At 33.3% G+C, this 19,801-nt stretch overlaps 1 protein-coding gene across 1 annotated transcript in view; it reads left to right on the top strand.

Annotated features, from left to right (window-relative positions):
• LOC145258210 (C-type mannose receptor 2-like) overlaps positions 1 to 19,801 on the top strand; it is a 445,837-nt gene that overhangs the window by 92,444 nt on the left and 333,592 nt on the right. The window contains exon 2 of the mRNA XM_080116148.1: positions 17,049 to 17,209. Coding sequence (XP_079972274.1) covers positions 17,049 to 17,209 — 161 coding nt within the window. The remainder of the gene's footprint in view (positions 1 to 17,048; positions 17,210 to 19,801) is intronic.

The following is a 19,801-nucleotide window of genomic DNA, read 5'->3' as shown; positions in this document are numbered from 1 at the left end:
TATGCATACATATGTATATATATGCATATATATGTATATATACATATATATGTATATATATACATATATATACGTATATATACATATATATACATATATATAGGTTATATATACATATATATAGGTATATATATACATATATATGTATATATATACATATATGAATATACATACATATATATGTATATATACATATATATATGTATACAGATGTATATATATATATATATGGATATATATATATATATATGGATATCTATGTATGTATATGTATATGTATATATATGCATATGTATATATATGTATATATACATATATATGTATATATACATATATATGCATATATATACATATATATGTATATATATACATATATATGTATATATATACATATATATGTATATATATACATGTATATGTGTATATATATGTATATGTATATATATATGTATTTATACATATATATGCATATATACACATATATATATGTATATATATGTATATATATACATATATATGCATATATATACATATATATATATGTATATATACATATATATATGTATATATACATATATATGTATATATACATATATATATGTATATATACATATATATATGTATATACATATATATATGTATATATACATATATATGTATATATACATATATATGTATATATACATATATATGTATATATGTACATATATATATGTATATATGTACATATATATATGTATATATGCATATATATGTATATATGTACATATATATGTATATATGTACATATATATATGTATATATATACATATATATATGTATATATATACATATATATATATATACATATATATATGTATATATATGCATATATATGTATATATATACATATATATATACATATACATATATATGTATATATATACATATATATGTATATATATACATATATGTGTGTATATATATGCATATATATATGTATATATACACATATATATGTATATATGTATATATATATATACATATATATATGTATGTATATATATATATGTGTGTGTGTGTGTGTGTTTAGAAGACATTTTGTATATATATATATTTAATTTAAGTTTTAAAAAGTTTATGTATAAGTTTACCAGAATAGTCTACGATTAAAGCTCATAATGTAATACTAGTGGGATCTGCGGAAATTTCACAGCGAACTCTTTCATATGTAATATATTGCAATTGTCATTCTGTGGATGTTCAGTATAATGGAGACGCCTTGATATCATTGTAGCTCCTTTGTTAAAAGTATTTCTCCTAGACAGCAGGGACGCCCTGCGTAGCCCGGTTGTAAAATACGCTTAAATATGGAATTTAAATTCTTTCAGATTTCGTATATATTATTATTATTGAATCAGTTTTCTATCGATTTTTATATGTTATAAAGTTTACATTTCAAAAATAAAAATATATATTCATATGGCTTTGGTGCATCAGCTTGAATGGAAACTGTAATCAAAACTTCTGAAGAAATATCTATATCTATCTATCTCTCTCTCTCTCTCTCTCTCTCTCTCTCTCTCTATATATATATATATATATATATATATATATAAGCGTGACACACGAAATAACACACACGCTATCGTATTAATACATAGATAATATAGCAACAATTATTCATTTATATATCATTACAAAAGCGTGTGTGCTATCTTCTGTGTAACGCATGCATCCGGGTCATTTAATTGTTATGTACTTCCATTTCTCGTAATAAATAATTTTACCAAGAATTCTCCATAATTTTGGTTTCGGTATAGATTATAACTGATGGCACTGAAGTCATCTATTTTTTATATAAATAATTTTACCAAGAATTCCTCATGAGTTTTGGTTTTAGTTTCAATTATAGCTAATGGCACTCCAATAATCTATTTTTTAGAAATAATTTTATCAAGAATTCTACATAAATCTTGGTTTCGGTTTCAATTTTAGCTGAAGGATATAAAGATATATATAAAAGTGAAAGTGCCTGTTTATCTTTTTATCTGTCTGTCTGGGTACATTTCCCTACACAATATCTCTGTCAATTTTCAGTCTACAGACTCAAAATTTTATGTACAGGGTATTGAGATTTGGGAAAATATTTGTAATCGTTTTCAGCCAGAAATTTGGCTATTAAGGTGTGAAAATTCAACGATTTGACCTTTGAGAATACCAAACTCCCCTGCCAATTTTGAGTCTAAACACTTAAAATTTTAGATATAGGTGCCTTGGACATGGATCTAACTTAATAACTTTATTTGATCCCAAAACAATAAACGTTAAGGGGTTATAATAGGAGTCAAAGTTAAAAACCTTGACCGCTGCGGTCTCTATCAAATTATTCAGATAATTTCTGGTCTAAATATTTGAAATTTTACATAAAGCGTATTTAGAGATAGCGTAAACTTTTTAATCGGTTTGGGTCGAAAATTTGAGCTATCAATATATAAATCTATTTATGTATGTTTGCATGTCTGCCTAAAACTTTCGACAGACGCGACGGATTTTCACAAGATCAGTATCTTTTTGAAGGTCGACCCTTCAAACAAATATCGAAAAATTGGCTAAAATCATTAATTTCTTCACCTTCAATTGGCCACTTTTTCGTCGATATTATCGAAAGTCATCCCCTCTTTTCGATTGTCTAGCCTTAATTTAAACCTATGTCACTTCTGGTTTGGCGGTGGTCGTAACTGCAAAAACGTCACATTTTTTCCCATTCTTTTTCTCTTTCGCGGTACGGATTCGAGCCTTCCTACTACCACTTTTTTTTTTTGCTCAACATACACTCCAAACACCCGGGCAACGCCGGGCTGAAATGCTAGTATATATATATATATATATATATATATATATATATATATATATATATATATATATATATATATATATATATATATAAGTTGGGGATTCAGTTTCGATTCAAGCTGATGAATCCAAGTCATATAGATATATTTTTTATTTTTGAAATCACAACTTTATAATATATAAAAATCGATAGCACATTAACTTATATATTAATAACTTATATAATAATATATACGACATCTACAAGAATTATAATATCATATTTAAACGTATTTTACTACCTGGCTACGCCAGACGTCCCTACTAGCTTGGATAAATACTTTTGCAGTTTTAACAAAATAGCTACAATAATAATCAGAGCGTCTCCATTTACGCTGAATATCTGCAGAATGCCATCATCAATATATAACATATGAATGAGTTCCCTGTAGAATTTCCATAGGCCCCGCTAGTAAAATATTACGGATTTTATTTATTTATTTCTGCCCATCCGATAATATATATTTTGTTATGATATACAAAGTAAGCGTCTTTGATATGCGAAAAAAATGGGCCAAAACAATTTTCTGATAATAAAGCGGTTTCTAGATGAAATCTGGAATATTTTCTGACTACTACTACTACTACTACTACTACTACTACTACTGCTGCTGCTGTGTATGTATGTTTGTGTGTGTATAAATTGGAAGGGGGAGAGATCTACTTTCGGCGAAAACTCCTTAAAGCCCTTTAAAGTATCCCCCGGGAACTTTTTCATTCCTCTGATATGCTAGAAACCTGTGCCACTTTAATTCGCTCATGGGATTTTGTGGTTCTCTCTGGACCTCTTTGTCAATGTCATTTTAATCTAGACCCATATTGTTCCGATGGTTTTGCTATTTTCTTTTTATGTAAATCTAGATTTTGGAAAGGGTGGAAAGTCAATTCAACCAGTGCGAGTTAGCTGAGGGGAGTGAACAGAGCACACATTTTACTGACCCCTTTAAGTATACGTGAATAAGAAGGTCACATAATATTTAACGTACCCAATATCAGCAATCGACATAGGAGACGACTTGTCGTTCGCACATGCGCAATGAATTTCTCTCAACTTATTGGAAGAAATATTTCATAAAAGTAGCGCAAGAAATGTTGTCAACTTCAACTAGGATTTTCAAAACCCGTTAGATCAAAACCAAGAAATCTCCAGAAAAAAACGCCATGTTTAAACCTTTCGTGCCGTATAAACAGAATGATAATATTAAAATATACATAAATACTGTGTTTTCTATGGATGTTGTAAAATTTGGATTTTATTTTTATTATTATTTGTCGTCTTAATATTATGTGTATCTTATTTAAATAAATAAAAAATATAACACAGTTTAAAAGTAAATGTATTTAATCTAAATCTAACAAAACAAAAATAAAAACAAACAAAACAATTTAAATGGATATTTAAAAATATATCAAACTAGAAGGTCGCCCGGCGTTGCCCGGTCTTAAAATACGCATGAATATTATATTTTAATTAATACAAGAACTGTGACATGTGCATGCGAGTATTATGCTTTTTTTTTCTAAATAGTTCACTTCTTGTAAGTAAAAAACAAAACAAAAACAAAAAATAAAATACTCGAGTTGATATCGAAACCAAAACCTAAATACCGTAATTCAAGTACAATAACCATTAGATCAGCTTGAGATGACATTTACAAAGTGTTTTCAACCAATCTTATTCTTAACATAATGAAGCTGTTATGTTTCACTGACGCGCATGCACATTCGTGAAACAGTTGGCAAACAGCAAAAATACCCCCCCCCAAAAAAAAACGATAACTTCCACGTACTAATTTTTAAATTTTGACCCCTTAGCAACCCCCTTTTCCGGATTAAAACCGATTAAAATGTTTTCCACATGTCTGACTATCCTATATACCAAATTTCTAAGTCTGTAGATAAAAAAATTCGTTGAGTATATAGGTTTTATACAATTCTCACTTTTAAAGATACATAGATTTAAATGAAACAAAACAAATAAACAAGGGACGTAATTCATGAGCGATTCGTGCGTCTGACTAATCGAGAAACGTAAAGTTTAACGAAAGATATATGTGGTCATACATTGCGTCGAGAGATCCGGAAATATTTTAAAAAGATTGACAGTTTTATTGTAATCTAAAACCATAACTGTTCTGCATATATACGGAAGAGAGCGTAAGAAATAGTTCTTTATGATGACTAGAAAGCAAATGAGAATGAAAAGTAGGCTGAAATCTGAAATTGCGTTCGTGTTGGTGGTAAAAAAATAATCTCTATTATTGTTGGGACGATTAATCGGAATCTGGAATGGGAAAATCAGAACTTTTGGGGGTATCGGAATCGGAAAAATTTATTCCTATTTTCCGAAGCCAAAAACGATTTTTTTTTTTAATTAGCGTTTTATATGATTTTGTTTATTAATAATAATAAAAAAAAAACTTTCACTGCTGGTAATAATAATGAAATGATAAATGTTTATTGATTTTAAAATACCAGTAAAACTAAAAACTATAGATCATCCCCCCCCAAGTGTTTTTTTTTACATTTGAGAAAATATTTGCACATTTAACGTGTGTTTTTATGGTGATCGAGGAAAAAAATAACTGCATAGTTAATTATTTTGAGATTTATAAAGAATCAGAATCAGGAATTGTATCGGAATTGGGAAGTTAGCACGGAAGCGGTAATTGTATCGGAATCGGGAAAAAATAATGGAATCGTCCCATCACTCATATTTTACAGAAAAGAAACGCTAACCTTTAGATGCTAATTTTACTTGCTAGATTCCAAACAAAATATCAAGGTCTAACGAGAGAAGCAATAAATCGACAGCATTAAATATAACAGTCGCGGTATTTTGGACCTGCTCATAGAACAACCTATCTGAGAGTTACATTTTTACGTGGGTTATTTTTTTTTTTTTTTTTTTTTTTTTTTTTACAAAGGCATCACCACATTATCAAGGCCCAGAGGCCACTCAAGGATAAGGGTTAAAGAGTGTACAGTAGAAGTTGGTCAATATAGTAATCATTAGTAATGAAAATTTGGTAAATTTAATAACTTATATGGAACGGCTCATCAAGAACTTATTTACTTTAGACTTGAACAAAACCATATTGTAGTCAGCCGGAAAGCAGGAAAACGGAAGACAATTCCACAGGCGTGCAGTTCTAAGAAAGAAGCTTTGTTCATGGAATCTACGTTTAGGTTTAGGCACAGATAAAGAGTGGGGGAAATTATTGATAGTGTTTACAGCTAGACGAGTGTTTCTTGTGAAAGTTTGGCGAGGGGGGACCATAGATTGAAGCTCAGTTGAACACTTTCCATGAAAATAACGATACATCAGAGACAAACTCGCAACATCTCTTCTGTGAGATAGAGGTTGCAAGGAGGAGAAAAGGACATCTCCTACGAGGCTACGAAGTCTATTTTGAACTCTATCAAGGCAGGACAAGTTCTTTCTAGCAGCTCCTGCCCAGATGTGGCAACAGTATTCCATCCTTGGACGTACCTGGCTCTTATATAGATAGAGAATAGCATCAGCAGTGAGATATCTACTGGATCGATAGAAAGATCCCACCATTTTTCCAGCGGCCTTGGCAACAGATTTGATATACGTGTTCCATTTAAGATCAGGAGTAATGGTCAAGCCCAGAAGCTTGTCAAAACTTGAGGCCTCCTGAAGACGAGAGCCATTCATTTCAATTGATGACAAATGTGGATTAGAATGTTGATGATGTAAAGAGAGAAGCTTGGTTTTAGATGCATTAAAAGTAACCAGCCACTCCTTTCCCCATTGTACTACGTGCTCAAGATCAGAGGAGAGAGAATTGGAGAGAACTTGCTCGTTTACTGTCTTAGATGTGGTACCATAAATGGTAGTGTCGTCAGCATAAATGTCTACAAATGATGTAAGGATATGATTTGGAAGATCATTAATGTAGATCAGGAAAAGAGTTGGGCCCAGGATGGATCCCTGAGGGACACCGGCATTAATATTGTGAGCTTCTGATTTTTGCCCCTCAACTACTACTCTTATGAATCTATCAGAAAGAAATGATTTAATAATTGAGAAGACTTTTCCAGCTATACCATAGCTAGCGATCTTATGAAGTAAACCTTTATGCCATACCCTATCAAAGGCTTTAGATATGTCAAGAGCAATTGCCCTAGAAAGATTGCCACCGTCGAGAGATTTGCTAATCCTATGCGATATAACTGTAAGGACATCTGCTGTAGATCTAGCAGAACGGAAACCATATTGAGTGTCACTAAGAAGGTTATTTTTGTTGAGATGTTTGATTACTTCTGTATTTAATACAGATTCTAGCAACTTACTCATGACGCACAGGAGACTTATTGGCCTGTACTGAGAGGGGGATGAGCGATCACCTGAATTCTTAAATACAGGGCATACTGATGAGATTTTCCAGGAAGATGGGAAACTATTCTCCTTAAGACAACGTTTAAACAGTTTTGTAAGTATGGGCGCTAGTTCAGGTTGAAGTTTTTTGAGTACTATGATTGGAATACCATCAGGGCCAGTTGCTTTACTGGAATCAAGGTTTTTGATTAGTTTGGCAACATCACGTACAGATATACGTATATCACATAGCGTGTTTTCTGATACAAGAGGAAATATTGGGGGTTGGCGGTCTTGGTCGCAAAGGGTAGAATTAGCTGCAAAGTTCTTGACAAAGAGTTTGGCTTTGTCTGATGCTGACGAGATTACCTCAGATCCATTGATAATAGTTGGGATGGAGCACACGCTTCTGTTCAGGATTCTGTTTGCTATTTGCCAAAACTGGTGGGAACCAAGCCGCTGCTCAGCTACTTTGGACTTAACAGATTGAGCATACAACTTTCTTGCGTTCCTTATTACTTTCTTACAATGGTTGCTGGCAGTCCTGAAAACGGCTTTAGTTTCCATACATCTATTACGTTTGAAGAAGTGGAAAAAGTGATTTCTGTGCGCAATGGCAGCAGCACATTCTGGAGAGAACCATGGCTGGCTGTTAGGTTTTTGCTGAAACTTTTTAGAGGGTATGAAATGGTCAATACCTACAATTAACCATTCAGTTAGGTCTAATACTATAGAGGACACATCCTTTTTAAACATGGAATGCAGAGGTAGATCAGATATAAATGTACGGAAGCTATCCCAGTCAGCCTTAGTGTATCGATATACTGTACGATGAAGAGGTACGTCTGGGGACTTATTACATTTCATTTTTATCTTAATTGATACAACAGAGTGGTCGGAAGATCCAAGAGGCGACAGAACAGAAACTGAACATAGTTCAGGGCAAGTTGTGAGAAAAAGGTCTAGTAGGCTCGCATACTGGCCGTCATTATCGGGCACACGGGTAGGTTCCTGAACAATCTGAGTGAGGTCATAGGCAATGGAGAAATCATGACAGAACCTCCCCTCATCATCGGTCTTGTTTGAGTGGGTCAACCATTCGACGTTGTGAACATTGAAGTCTCCACATACGTGAATGTTAGCTGCAGGATAAGTAGAAAGGACTTGGTCAATTTTCTCAGATATGCTTTGAAAGATAGTAACTCCGCTGTTGTGGGGGCGATAGAGAGTAAATATAAATGCAGTAGTGTGAGCTAAAGCAACCCGGAAGCACATATAAGGTAAGTTAGGATCTTCCCTGGAGATGTCCCTCCCACATGGAAAGCTATCTTTAATATAGGCACATATTCCATGCCCATGGCGATCTTGGGGGTCAGATTTAGAAGTTAAGTTAGAGTATCCTGTAATTGCAAACTCATCAAGGGAAATAGCCTGTCCAATGCCAGTTTCACTTAAAAATAAAAGGTCTGGTTTAGTCTCCTGTAATTGGGTTTCAACCTCTGGAAGGTTAGAACGTAGACCCCTGATGTTGGAGAAGGAGACATGGTAGTAGGGGTCTACGTTGGAAGTTGGAGAACCGGGTTTAATCGTGTATTTTTTCTTGAAACTTGTCATGATGAAATTTTGGAATTTGTGGACTAGGTCGACAGATTTACTTAGAGCAGGACAGAGAGGGGAAACTAAGAGAGAAAAAGAAACGAAGAATTTTTTTTTTTTTTTGTACCACATGATAAGGTAAAGCCGTAACAATTACCCACTAGTATGGCATCGAGAGGCCCCACCAGAAGCTACTGCATGGTCCAGATTCCATTCACCAAATGGCAATACAGCAGCCCCAGTACTTTGCACCTGCTGATAGGACAGCCTCCTTAGTGGTTAATCCAAGGTTCGGGTCCCTGACTATCAGGCGGATAACGTCAGCCCAGACAAAACGTTTACCTCCAGCACCCTTACTAGTGACATGGCTACAAGGATAGACATAGAAACAGAAAATTTCCACCAACTCTGCCAACTGTTCGCGCAAAAATACTGCCAACCTAGAAAACAGCTTTTTCTTCTCCCTTTGTCAGAAAAATCACTCATTTAAAAATGAGGACTGAGGGACAAATAAGAAGAAGCGAGAGTAACAGGAGCTGCCGATAACGCATCCACAATGCGTTTTCTACTCTCCATTAAAAAAAAAAAAAAAAAATAAATAAATAAATAAAAAATAACTATTAAGTATTGTACTTAATAAAAGTCCAACGGACCTGTTTAAGGGAAAGTATGGTGATAGATTCCCCTCCCACGAACTAAAAATGAGTACAATTAGGTAATCTATTTTTGCAATCAACTCGGTAGATAAATAAACATTTATGGACGAGAAAAAAAAAAAAAAAAAAAAAAAAATTAAAGCTAGCATTTAATACAACAGAAATACATAAATTAAATACTGAAATAAAATGTAGTTATTAATATTTGAATCTTAAAATAAAAAGTGCGAATTAATAGAGAAAATCACTTATCACAACAACGCATTCCGTCTCCAAACTAGTTATCCGCCTGAAACCATATTAGGCGGATAGCATCAGCCAAGTAGAACATTTATTGTAACAGTGCGTATGAATATGTGTAAAAATATCATTAACAGCGAAAAGATAGATAGTTAGCGAAGGTATTATCAGCAGCAAGTTAAGCACTATGCAAATTAGCAAGTGTGCGCGGACTTGCGTCACAAGAAAAAGAACAAGGACAGCACATAGTCGAAGAGAAGCAAAAGGCGCGCCGAGAAAATATGGATGTGTAAAAAAATGGTGAGAAACGACGAGCTATGGCCAGTACGAGGTCCAGGGAGAAGAATAGTGCGAGGCGGCTGAGATGAACATGTGGCCCCGTGGTGACGACGAGAGACTTTTAAGCTGGTGTTGAGACGTCGGAGTTTTGTTAATCTCACGGCAGACACAATGAACAGTAAAAAAACAAAACAAAACAAAGAAACAAACAAACAAACAAACAAGAAGCAGGCATTGTTTGGAAAGTAACGGTAATAAATGCCTTTTGGTAAAACAGAGAAAAAAGCCGAGTCGGATTTATTTATTTTTTGTTTGTTTGTTACTTTGTGACGGTACCAGACGGCGTGGCGGGTCCGTGAAAGGTTTGAAGGGTAACGAACACGGTTCGAGCGTAATGGCAACGTTGCATTACTTTTAGCATCCTTATTAGCGATAAAGACATAAAAAATAAAAATACTCAAATCATCTCTGCATATCACTCACACTAAACAACTGCAAAATATTTTATTCTCTCCCCTTTTCAGTACGTCGTTCATGAAAATTAACAAAGTAAGAGGAGCGAAAGTTACATGGCTACTGTAGATGCATCCGTGGTGTATTGTATACTGTCCATCCATTTGGGTGTACATGTAGATTATTATGCTGTGTGCATCGTATTACATAATATGCGATCATACAGTCTCCGAAGGTTACCGAAAAGACGATGTCGAGAACAGGATTTTCCGTTTCCTTGATTGATGGCTTAAAAAGATAAGAGTATATTTCTTCGAATTGGATGACCGTTACGCCTAAATATTTTATCTGGTATTTGTATAACCCTGCCGGTAAGAAAAACCAGCAAACATTAAGTTTCTACTTAGAAAAGGTTTTCATGCTTTTTTTTTTTAAATGAAGACATTAAAATCAAATAAGCAACAATTTTCCCCATCTCACTCGAAAATTAACCACATCTAATACAAAACTAGCATTGATGATGAGGTATATACTTGAACTATATTAAATAGAAATATAAACAAATGAAACTAAGATGTATCTTTATATTTATGTGCAGTAGACTGAAAAAAATAACGGGGAGTGTTGCACAGAATTTAACAGAAAGAAAAATGGAGGGAGAGAGAGAGAGAGAGAGAGAGAGAGAGAGAGAGAGAGAGAGAAATACACTAATAGGGTCGCTTTCGCTCCCATGAAGCTTGTTCAAAAGAAATGCATAGTTAAGAAAAAATATTTATAGTGAATATAGTAAAAATAAAATCATAGTCACCATCTTTTTCATATATATAGAAACAATCTATGAAAGAATTAAGAGAATACATCTCTTTGCTGACACATGAAAGGCGGACGATATATATATATATATAATGTGTGTGTGCGTGCATATGTGTGTGTGCATGCATATATGTGTGTATATGTGTGTGTGTGTGTCTATATATGTGTGTGCGTGTGTGCATACATATATGCGTGTATATGTGTGTGTATACATATGTGTGTACCTATATGTGTGTGTATACATATATTTGTGAATATTTATGTGTGTGTGTGTCTATATATGTGTGTGTATACATATATGTGTGTGTACATATATGTGTGTTTATATATGTATGTATCTATATATATGTGTGCATACATATATGTGTGTGTATATATATATGTGCCTGTGTGTCTATATATATGTGTGTGTATTCATATGTGTGTATATATATGTGTGTGTGTGTATACACATATGTGTGTATATATGTGTGTGTCTATACATATATGTACCTATATATCTGTGCATATTTATGTGTGCATATATATAATGTGGTATATATGTATGTATATATATAATGTACAATGCACGAAACTAAAAATAATAGGAGATATTTGACCACTGAAGTAAAATTTAGTTGCTGCCTAGCTTTTAGCTTAGTTACACAATATGTAAAGTCCTTAAATGTACGAGTCGGTACTTTACGCTCAATGTCCTTGAGTAAATGTACATTTGTCTCTGAGCAGTTGTTTAGTGGGCTTCCGCTATTCAATAAAACACGTGTAAGTCCTACTTAAAAATGAATAAAATATGAACTATTTTTTTAAAATAAGTAACAATATGCATGCTCTGAAAGTAGCTTAATTAATTGTGACAATTTCCAAAACTATTTATAGAACATATACCTTATACATATATATCCTTATGATCGTAAATATATGTGTGTATATATATGCGTATATATATGTGTGTATATATATGCGTATATATATGTGTGTATATATATATGTGTGTATATATATGTGTGTGTGTATATATATGTGTATATATATATGTATGGCATAAGCCTGACGAATTCTCACGAGAATGAAACGTGGAATAATGTGTCTAATTTAATTGTCATATATATTTTTATAACTGTCCAAAACTGGAAGTTCTCGTCAGCTGTCGCAAACTCAATACTGTCCGTAAATTAACCCTTAACTATCGTAAAATTCACTGCCACTTGTAAACTAACTTTAAATATATAGTCCTGTATTTCCGATCTTTTGTCCTAGTCATCTGCCACACCTTAATTAACAATCATATTTCAGCTTCCTTTTGTGATCTTTTGTGAACGGATTCCTCTCCATTGTCTTTCTACTCAGCTTATTTCCTATAACCTTTCTTTTGCTGATCAACTCATTTCCTATTTTTTTTATTATAGTTTTTCCTCTATTTTTACTTCATAAGATTTGGGAGGAACGTCGATATCATCACAGCGTTAACACTGTCGATTAAGTAACCCTGGAGAGGAACATATGTCCTCGTATGCATGATAAAGCTCCTGGCTGTTTTAACTGGTTCTCGAGATCTTTGATAAGATGGCTGGATCGCTTCCGTACTGGCATGACGTGCACAAAAAAGTTGATCTATCACATTTCACGAATAGATCAAAAAGTTTTTAAAACAAGCATTAAAATAATAAAAAGAAAAAAAAAGGAAAGAAAAAGAGAAAAATCGGTGAATATTTTTTTATTTTATTTTATTTTTATTTTTTAAACTGTTTTTGAGTAAATCATTCCCTCGGACAATCAGACGATTCTTATCTTGATATTTGTAATTAGTCGCCAGTGTCGCGTGATAAATATAATTTGCTTGCTCAGCGCCATTTTGAACACATTTCCCGCCATATTTACTTGATTACACGGCGTGCATTAGACGTTTGCGATACGAACCTAACTCTGATGAAAAAAAAAAGAAAAGAAAAAAAAAAAAAAGAAAGCAAAACCTGTTAACTCTTTACTTGTTGAAACCATGGAAATCTCTTATTTAACGACAAAAAAATGAGTAAGTTTCCAGACTCTTTGTACACGCATTTAACATTGTCGCAGACTCTTGAAAATTCAGTATGTTATTGCTATACATCTTCTGGCCATTTTTTTATGATTTCAAGTTCAAATGAACAGCTACAGTAGGAATTGAAATACACCCTACTAAATCAACGCTGGTGAATTTAAAAAATACAACCTGGACGTGAGGACACTTTAGAAGCACGATATGGAATAAAATTCTGTTTTAAACTTGGAAAAAAATGACACAGAAACGTATGGAATGCTACAGACTGCTTTTGAAGCATCTTGCATGAACCGAGCATCAGTTTTTGAGTGGCATAAGAGATTCAAGGAAGGCATGTACTCTGTGAAGGATGATGAGAGGTGTGGAAGGAGTAAGGAAGTGAGAACACCAGAGTTGATTGGCCAAATAAAGAATTCCATGGATAAGGACCGTCGTGTGTCTATAGAGATAAAAGTGCACAGTTTCATATCACTATGGTACTGTACACACACTTATTCATGAGGAACTGAAAATGCGGAAGATTTACATGAAGTTTGTACCAAGGGTGCTCCATGCTTGTCAGAGACTATTTGACCAAAATGGGCATCGAGACAGTTCCTTACCATTCCTACAGTCCAGACCTTTTCCCCTGGGACTTTTGGCTATTCCCTAAGCTCAATGAAAACCTTAGAGGCTGTCGTTATTGAAATAATTGAGAAGATAAGAGGTTGTGATGAGGTCACTGACACGCTTTTACAAGAGGACTTCTATGGGACCTTCCAGAAGTTGTTGGAGCGGTACAACAAGTGCATTGCAGCCGGAGGAGATTACCTTGAAGGGGACTAGATTTTAATGTGTGGACTATCAATAAAAGTGTCTATACGAAAAGTCTGGGATTTATTGAAGGTACCTCGTATTGGTATTATTTTAACTCTTGTCATCTGTAAAATTCTTTCCAGTTCTCTAGCATACATTTGCTTGCTTTCCCTGTCTCCTGATTTTCAACATTATTAACTACTGGAAAGCTGAAATCAAAAAAATTTGTCAGGTTTTTTTTGTCTTCGCATTAACTATAATAACAGCCGGTCCCCTCGCTTCAATGTTTTAAAAAAAAATTTTTTTTTTTTGATTTGTACTTTCATGTCACCGAAGCTACAACCACTATCAAAAATTTCCCCACTCTCTATCTGTCCCTAATTCTAAACACAACTTCTACGAACACCATTTTCATAGAACTGTCCTCATGTGGAAGACTGTTCCATTGGGCTGCTTCCCAACCGATTACAATATGGTAGCCTTCAAGTCCAATGTAAACAAATTCTTACTGAGCCGTCTCCTTAAATAATCCAAATTCTACTCAATCTACACAATTAACGATTACTACACCATCATCTCACATTCATTAACCCTTATCGTCGAATGGCCTTGATAAGTGGTGATTACCACGAAAAAAAAAAGAAAAGAAAAAAAAGAAGATTTTCTGATTTTCGTTTTCCAATATCCTCTCTGGTTTGGTCAAAACGCATTTTTTAATTGTCCCCAGTGTACTGCCTTTCGTGCCTGTTTTTGTTTTGTTTTGTATACTTTTGTGGCTACAGTACTGCAAATCAAAACAAGATGGCGGCCGAATTGTCGTGTGATTTGTCTTATTCAGATCATGTTAACACATTTCAAGCGTGCTTTTCTCAAGTTTACGTGCGTGATACTAAATGGATTTTAATTCGAAATGATTCCTCATTTAACAATATATAAGAAAGCAACAACATAAAACCATTTTTAATAATTATACAGAATTTTTCTCGCATTCTGTTCTGATCAGGACCTTTAACGTTTGTCTAATTTCCTTACACAAATATTCCACAAGCCAATCGTATACGACACATGCGTTAACAACATGATTAAATATATTTCTGAATTTTTGAGATGACGATTGATTATTCGGATTCTTCAGGCTACTGTTCACACATTGAATATTATTTTCACAAAGTTTTGGTCGATTTAACCTCCGATCTTCTTCAGATGTATCTTGTCGAACTCGGAAATCTGCACGGAATTTTGAACAGAAACTTTTCATTTTTTTTTTTTACATAGGCATCACCACTTATGAAGGCCCAGAGGCCACTCGAGGATAAGGGTTAAAGAGTGTACAGCAAGCAATTGGACAATATAGTAATCGTTAGTAATGGAAATTCGGTAAATTTGTTAACTTAAATTGAACGGCTCATCAAAAACTTGGTTACGTTGGCCTTGAAGAAATCACATTGTAGTCAGCTGGAAAGCAGGCAAACGGAAGACAGTTTGTTCATAGAATCTACGTTTAGGTTTAGGTACAGATAAAGAGCGGGGGAAATTATTGATAATGTTTTCAGCTAGACGAGTGTTTCTCGTGAAAGTTTTGCGAGGGGGGGCCATAGATTGGAGCTCAGATGAGCACTTGCCATGAAAATAACGATAAATCAGAAACAGAATCGCGGCATCTCTTCTGTGAGAAACAGGTTGCACGGAAGAGTTCCAATCTCTAGTCTCCCCCCGCCAATCCTTCACGAAAAACTCCCGTCTAGCTGAAACCGCTGTCACTAATTTTCCCCACTCTTTATCTGTGCCTAAATCCAAACGTATATTCCATGAACAAAGCTTCTTTCGTAGAAGTGAACGCCTGTGGAACTCTCTTCCGTTTGCCTGTTTCCCACCTGACTACAACTTGCATGTCTTCAAGTTCAACATAAAATAATTCTTGATGAATCGTCCCCTTAAGTAAGACACTTTATCAAATCTCCATTACTAACGATTACTACGATATTATCCCATTGATTACTGTACACGCAATAACCCTTATCCCCGAGTGACTTCCGGGCCTTGATAAGTGGTGACGACCATGTAAAAAAAAAAGAGAAAAGGCCATCCCACACTAAGCTACGAAATCTATTTTGAACTCTGTCAAGGCAGGATAAGTCCTTTCTAGGAGCGTACCTGGCTCTTATCTATTATTTATTAATCCAAGGGTGTAGCTTACTTCGTTTCGTCAGCCATGACTGGGTAGAAATCGTAAGTCATTTGTAATAGTACAGGGTGAGTCACGGGAAACAAAACTCTGCAAATATTTGAACAAAAATTTTTATAATGTACATAAAAACATTTACTAAATTTTGCCAATATGTAATATTTAGAAGCGAGAAATGATGTTTGACAAATGATGGCCCATTTTCACGAGCACTTACTCAAGGAGAACAAGGAGCGTTCTAAAAAAATATCCGTTTACCGTGACTCACCCTGTATTTTGAATGTCGACCACACTAAAGATTGAATCTTCAACTTCCAGTAGAGTGTAACTCTATCAGAATTTTATTAAGTACTTTATCCACTATACAATGAACCCGAAGGTTTACATCTACCGAAATGTTCTGAAAATAACACTCAAGATGAGAACAGTAGTCCGAAGAATCCAAACCTGAATAAGAATGTGAAGATATTAAGAATTCGAAGCATAAAAGTTTTCTTTCCAAAATGACTGGATTCGGCATTAAATTACACGAAAAACAAACCAACCAACTACATAACCGAACCTCCTTGCCAGATGTGACGATGATTGGAATATAACCTTCCGGTCTTTATTTATTTAGTGGTATATTTAGTTTCTCGCACTCATAAAAAAACGAGAGGAACCCGAAACCTTTGTATACACCTAATAACATTTAAAATGAAATAAGAATGTGATGATTTTTTTTCATTTATTTATTTATTTGTTGCCATTCATCGAGTTTTTCTTCATTTTCAGTGATCTCATGCCGGTTTTGTCCTAAGAACTGGATCTACCGACCAAACAGCAACTCGTGTTACCTCGTCACGACAAGTGTACGCCGGCCGTGGGCAGAGGCACAGTTAGCGTGCGAAGCCAATGACGCCTATCTCCTCAAACTTGACGACAAGGAAGAACGGGTAAGAGACTTTTAGTATCGGCAAATCGAGTTACAATTCACCAAAACTAACCTGAGACAAATAAGAAATTATTCCAGAACAAAATAATAATTATGCTTGCTAGGTACGTGCAAAATGAATGCCAATGCTCAAAAAATCAAGAAATTAACCAATTTTAATGAAATTTTCAGTATTTTTCAAATAATGATTACGGAATATATGGAACTAATTGTTTTTATTTAAATGTTAGTGGAAGTTGTCGTTAGCTGTCAATATCCCTAGGAGTCGTAGTACAACGCTAAAGGTTTTTCCCGACAGTGGTGCCGCTATTTCTCTTGGGGGACCAAAGCATTTAATCAAAATGGGCCTCGCAGAGATTAGTCTTGTCCAATCAAGAAAAATCATACGAACAGTTGGAGGTTTCACACTCATGTGTCAGGGTTGGCTACCAGTTGAGTTTGTGGTCAGAGGGAAAACAACTAAACAAGCCCTCTACATTCTTGCATCTCCCACTGTCTCCCTGTAATAGCACATACAGAGCAACCAAACCCCAACAACAAACCACACATATATCCCCACGCTTTCGATCATCAAGGATTCCCCGAGCTCTTTCTAGATTACTACCACACAACAAACTAGGCCTAAAAGAGAGATACGCCTCTCATACAACACAGCCTACTCGTGGGGGGGGAAGAGGGGAGATGTAGAATAATCAAAAGAACTGTAGTAGTCAATAACACACAACAACAACAACAATAATGATAATAATAGCAGCAACACTTACCAAGGGTCCAGCTTATGCACAAGACTGACACCAGATTGAGCTGGACTGAGGGCTTGTATTTATGTACAAGCATATCCAATCAGGTGATTTACTATTCAGCCAATCATAATCCAAAGAATAGACTGACCCATGTGTGCACAATAGAATCCCCCATTGTGCCATAAATAGTTCTCCTCTTTCATGAGAGGTAACTTTAGTCTTTGCCAAGTTATCCACAACTTGAACGCTGACCGAATGTCCACTACATTGTTTAAACAAAAAATACCTTTACTAAAGTTATGGTTTTCAGAAATAAAAAAATAAAGGAATTTATTTTTTCTTTTTAATGAAAATAAAGCATCGCAAAATATAACCATTAAAAAAATTATTTAATTTTTACAAGAACATTACGAAAAAAGCCCCTAAAGTCTGTATTAATGAATTCGATGTAACTTGAAGAAAAATGAATTTCTCGAAGTACCGATATTATCATTGAATTAAGCATTGTCTATGTAATATTTTCACACAAAAAAATTATAATAGCAAAAAATATTTCTATTTTTTTTAAAATTACAGGTTTCGCATAATTTTTATATGTAAGATTTTAATATTTTCCTTGCTTGAAAGAATGTGAAACTTTCGGCGTAACATATTTTTTTTTATATAATATTGAACAATAATTAAAAACACAATTAATTTAAAAACAGGAACATAGAAAAATAATTAGATTAAAAAAATGGAAAAAATATTATACAAACGTCCAGAATAGGAATGTACCGATGACCGTTTGGGGAGGGGGGGGAAAAAACTAGCACACCCTTCCTTCCTTTTAATAACATAACGTCATTTTCACAATCTTTAGACTGGCTGAAATGTGGGGCTTCCGTATATTCCGTGTTTACAAAACTTTCGTTTGTTGCGTTTTGCAAACAGCAGAATCACTGGGTTTTTGAACTAATTAATTTATGTTTTGTACAGACAATTTTTTTTTTTATTTTATTTAATTCAATATCTTAGGACTTTACTAATTATCTTTGAAATAGACCCAGAAAACTAATATTTATCTTCAAAAGGATTTTTACAATGAATTAATTAAACTATGTATATATATATATATATATATATATATATATATATATATATATATATATATGTATATATGCGTATAATATGCATATATGTTTATATATATGTATATATATGTGTATATATATGTGTATATATATGTGTATATATGTATATATGTATGCATATACGTATATATATGTATGCATATATGTATATATATGTATGCATATATGTATATATATATGTATGCATATATGTATATATATGTATATATGTATGTATCTATGTATATATATATGTATATGTATATATATGTATGTATGTATATGTATATATGTATATATATATGAATATATATGTATGTATATATATGTATATAAATATATGTATATATATGAATATATATGTATTTATGTATATGTATATAAGTATATGTATATATATGAATATGTATGTATGTATGTATATGTATATAAATATATGTATATATACGTGTATATATATGCATATATACGTGTACATATACGTGTATATATATGTCTAAATTCGTGTATATATACGTATATATTCGTGCATATATATGTATATATACGTATATATATATGTATATATACGTATATATATGTATATATACATATATATATATGTATATATACGTATAAATATGTATATATACGTATATATGTATATATACGTACATATATGTATATATACATGTATATATATATGTATATACATGTGTATATACATGTATATATGTGTGTATATATATGTATATATGT

The sequence above is a fragment of the Euprymna scolopes genome, chromosome 33, assembly GCF_053919585.1.
Source record: "Euprymna scolopes isolate OS-2025 chromosome 33, ASM5391958v1, whole genome shotgun sequence".
NCBI classification, from domain to species: Eukaryota; Metazoa; Mollusca; class Cephalopoda; order Sepiida; family Sepiolidae; genus Euprymna; species Euprymna scolopes.
Note: the sequence above shows the minus strand (reverse complement) of the source record. Positions and strands in the feature narration are given on the sequence as shown.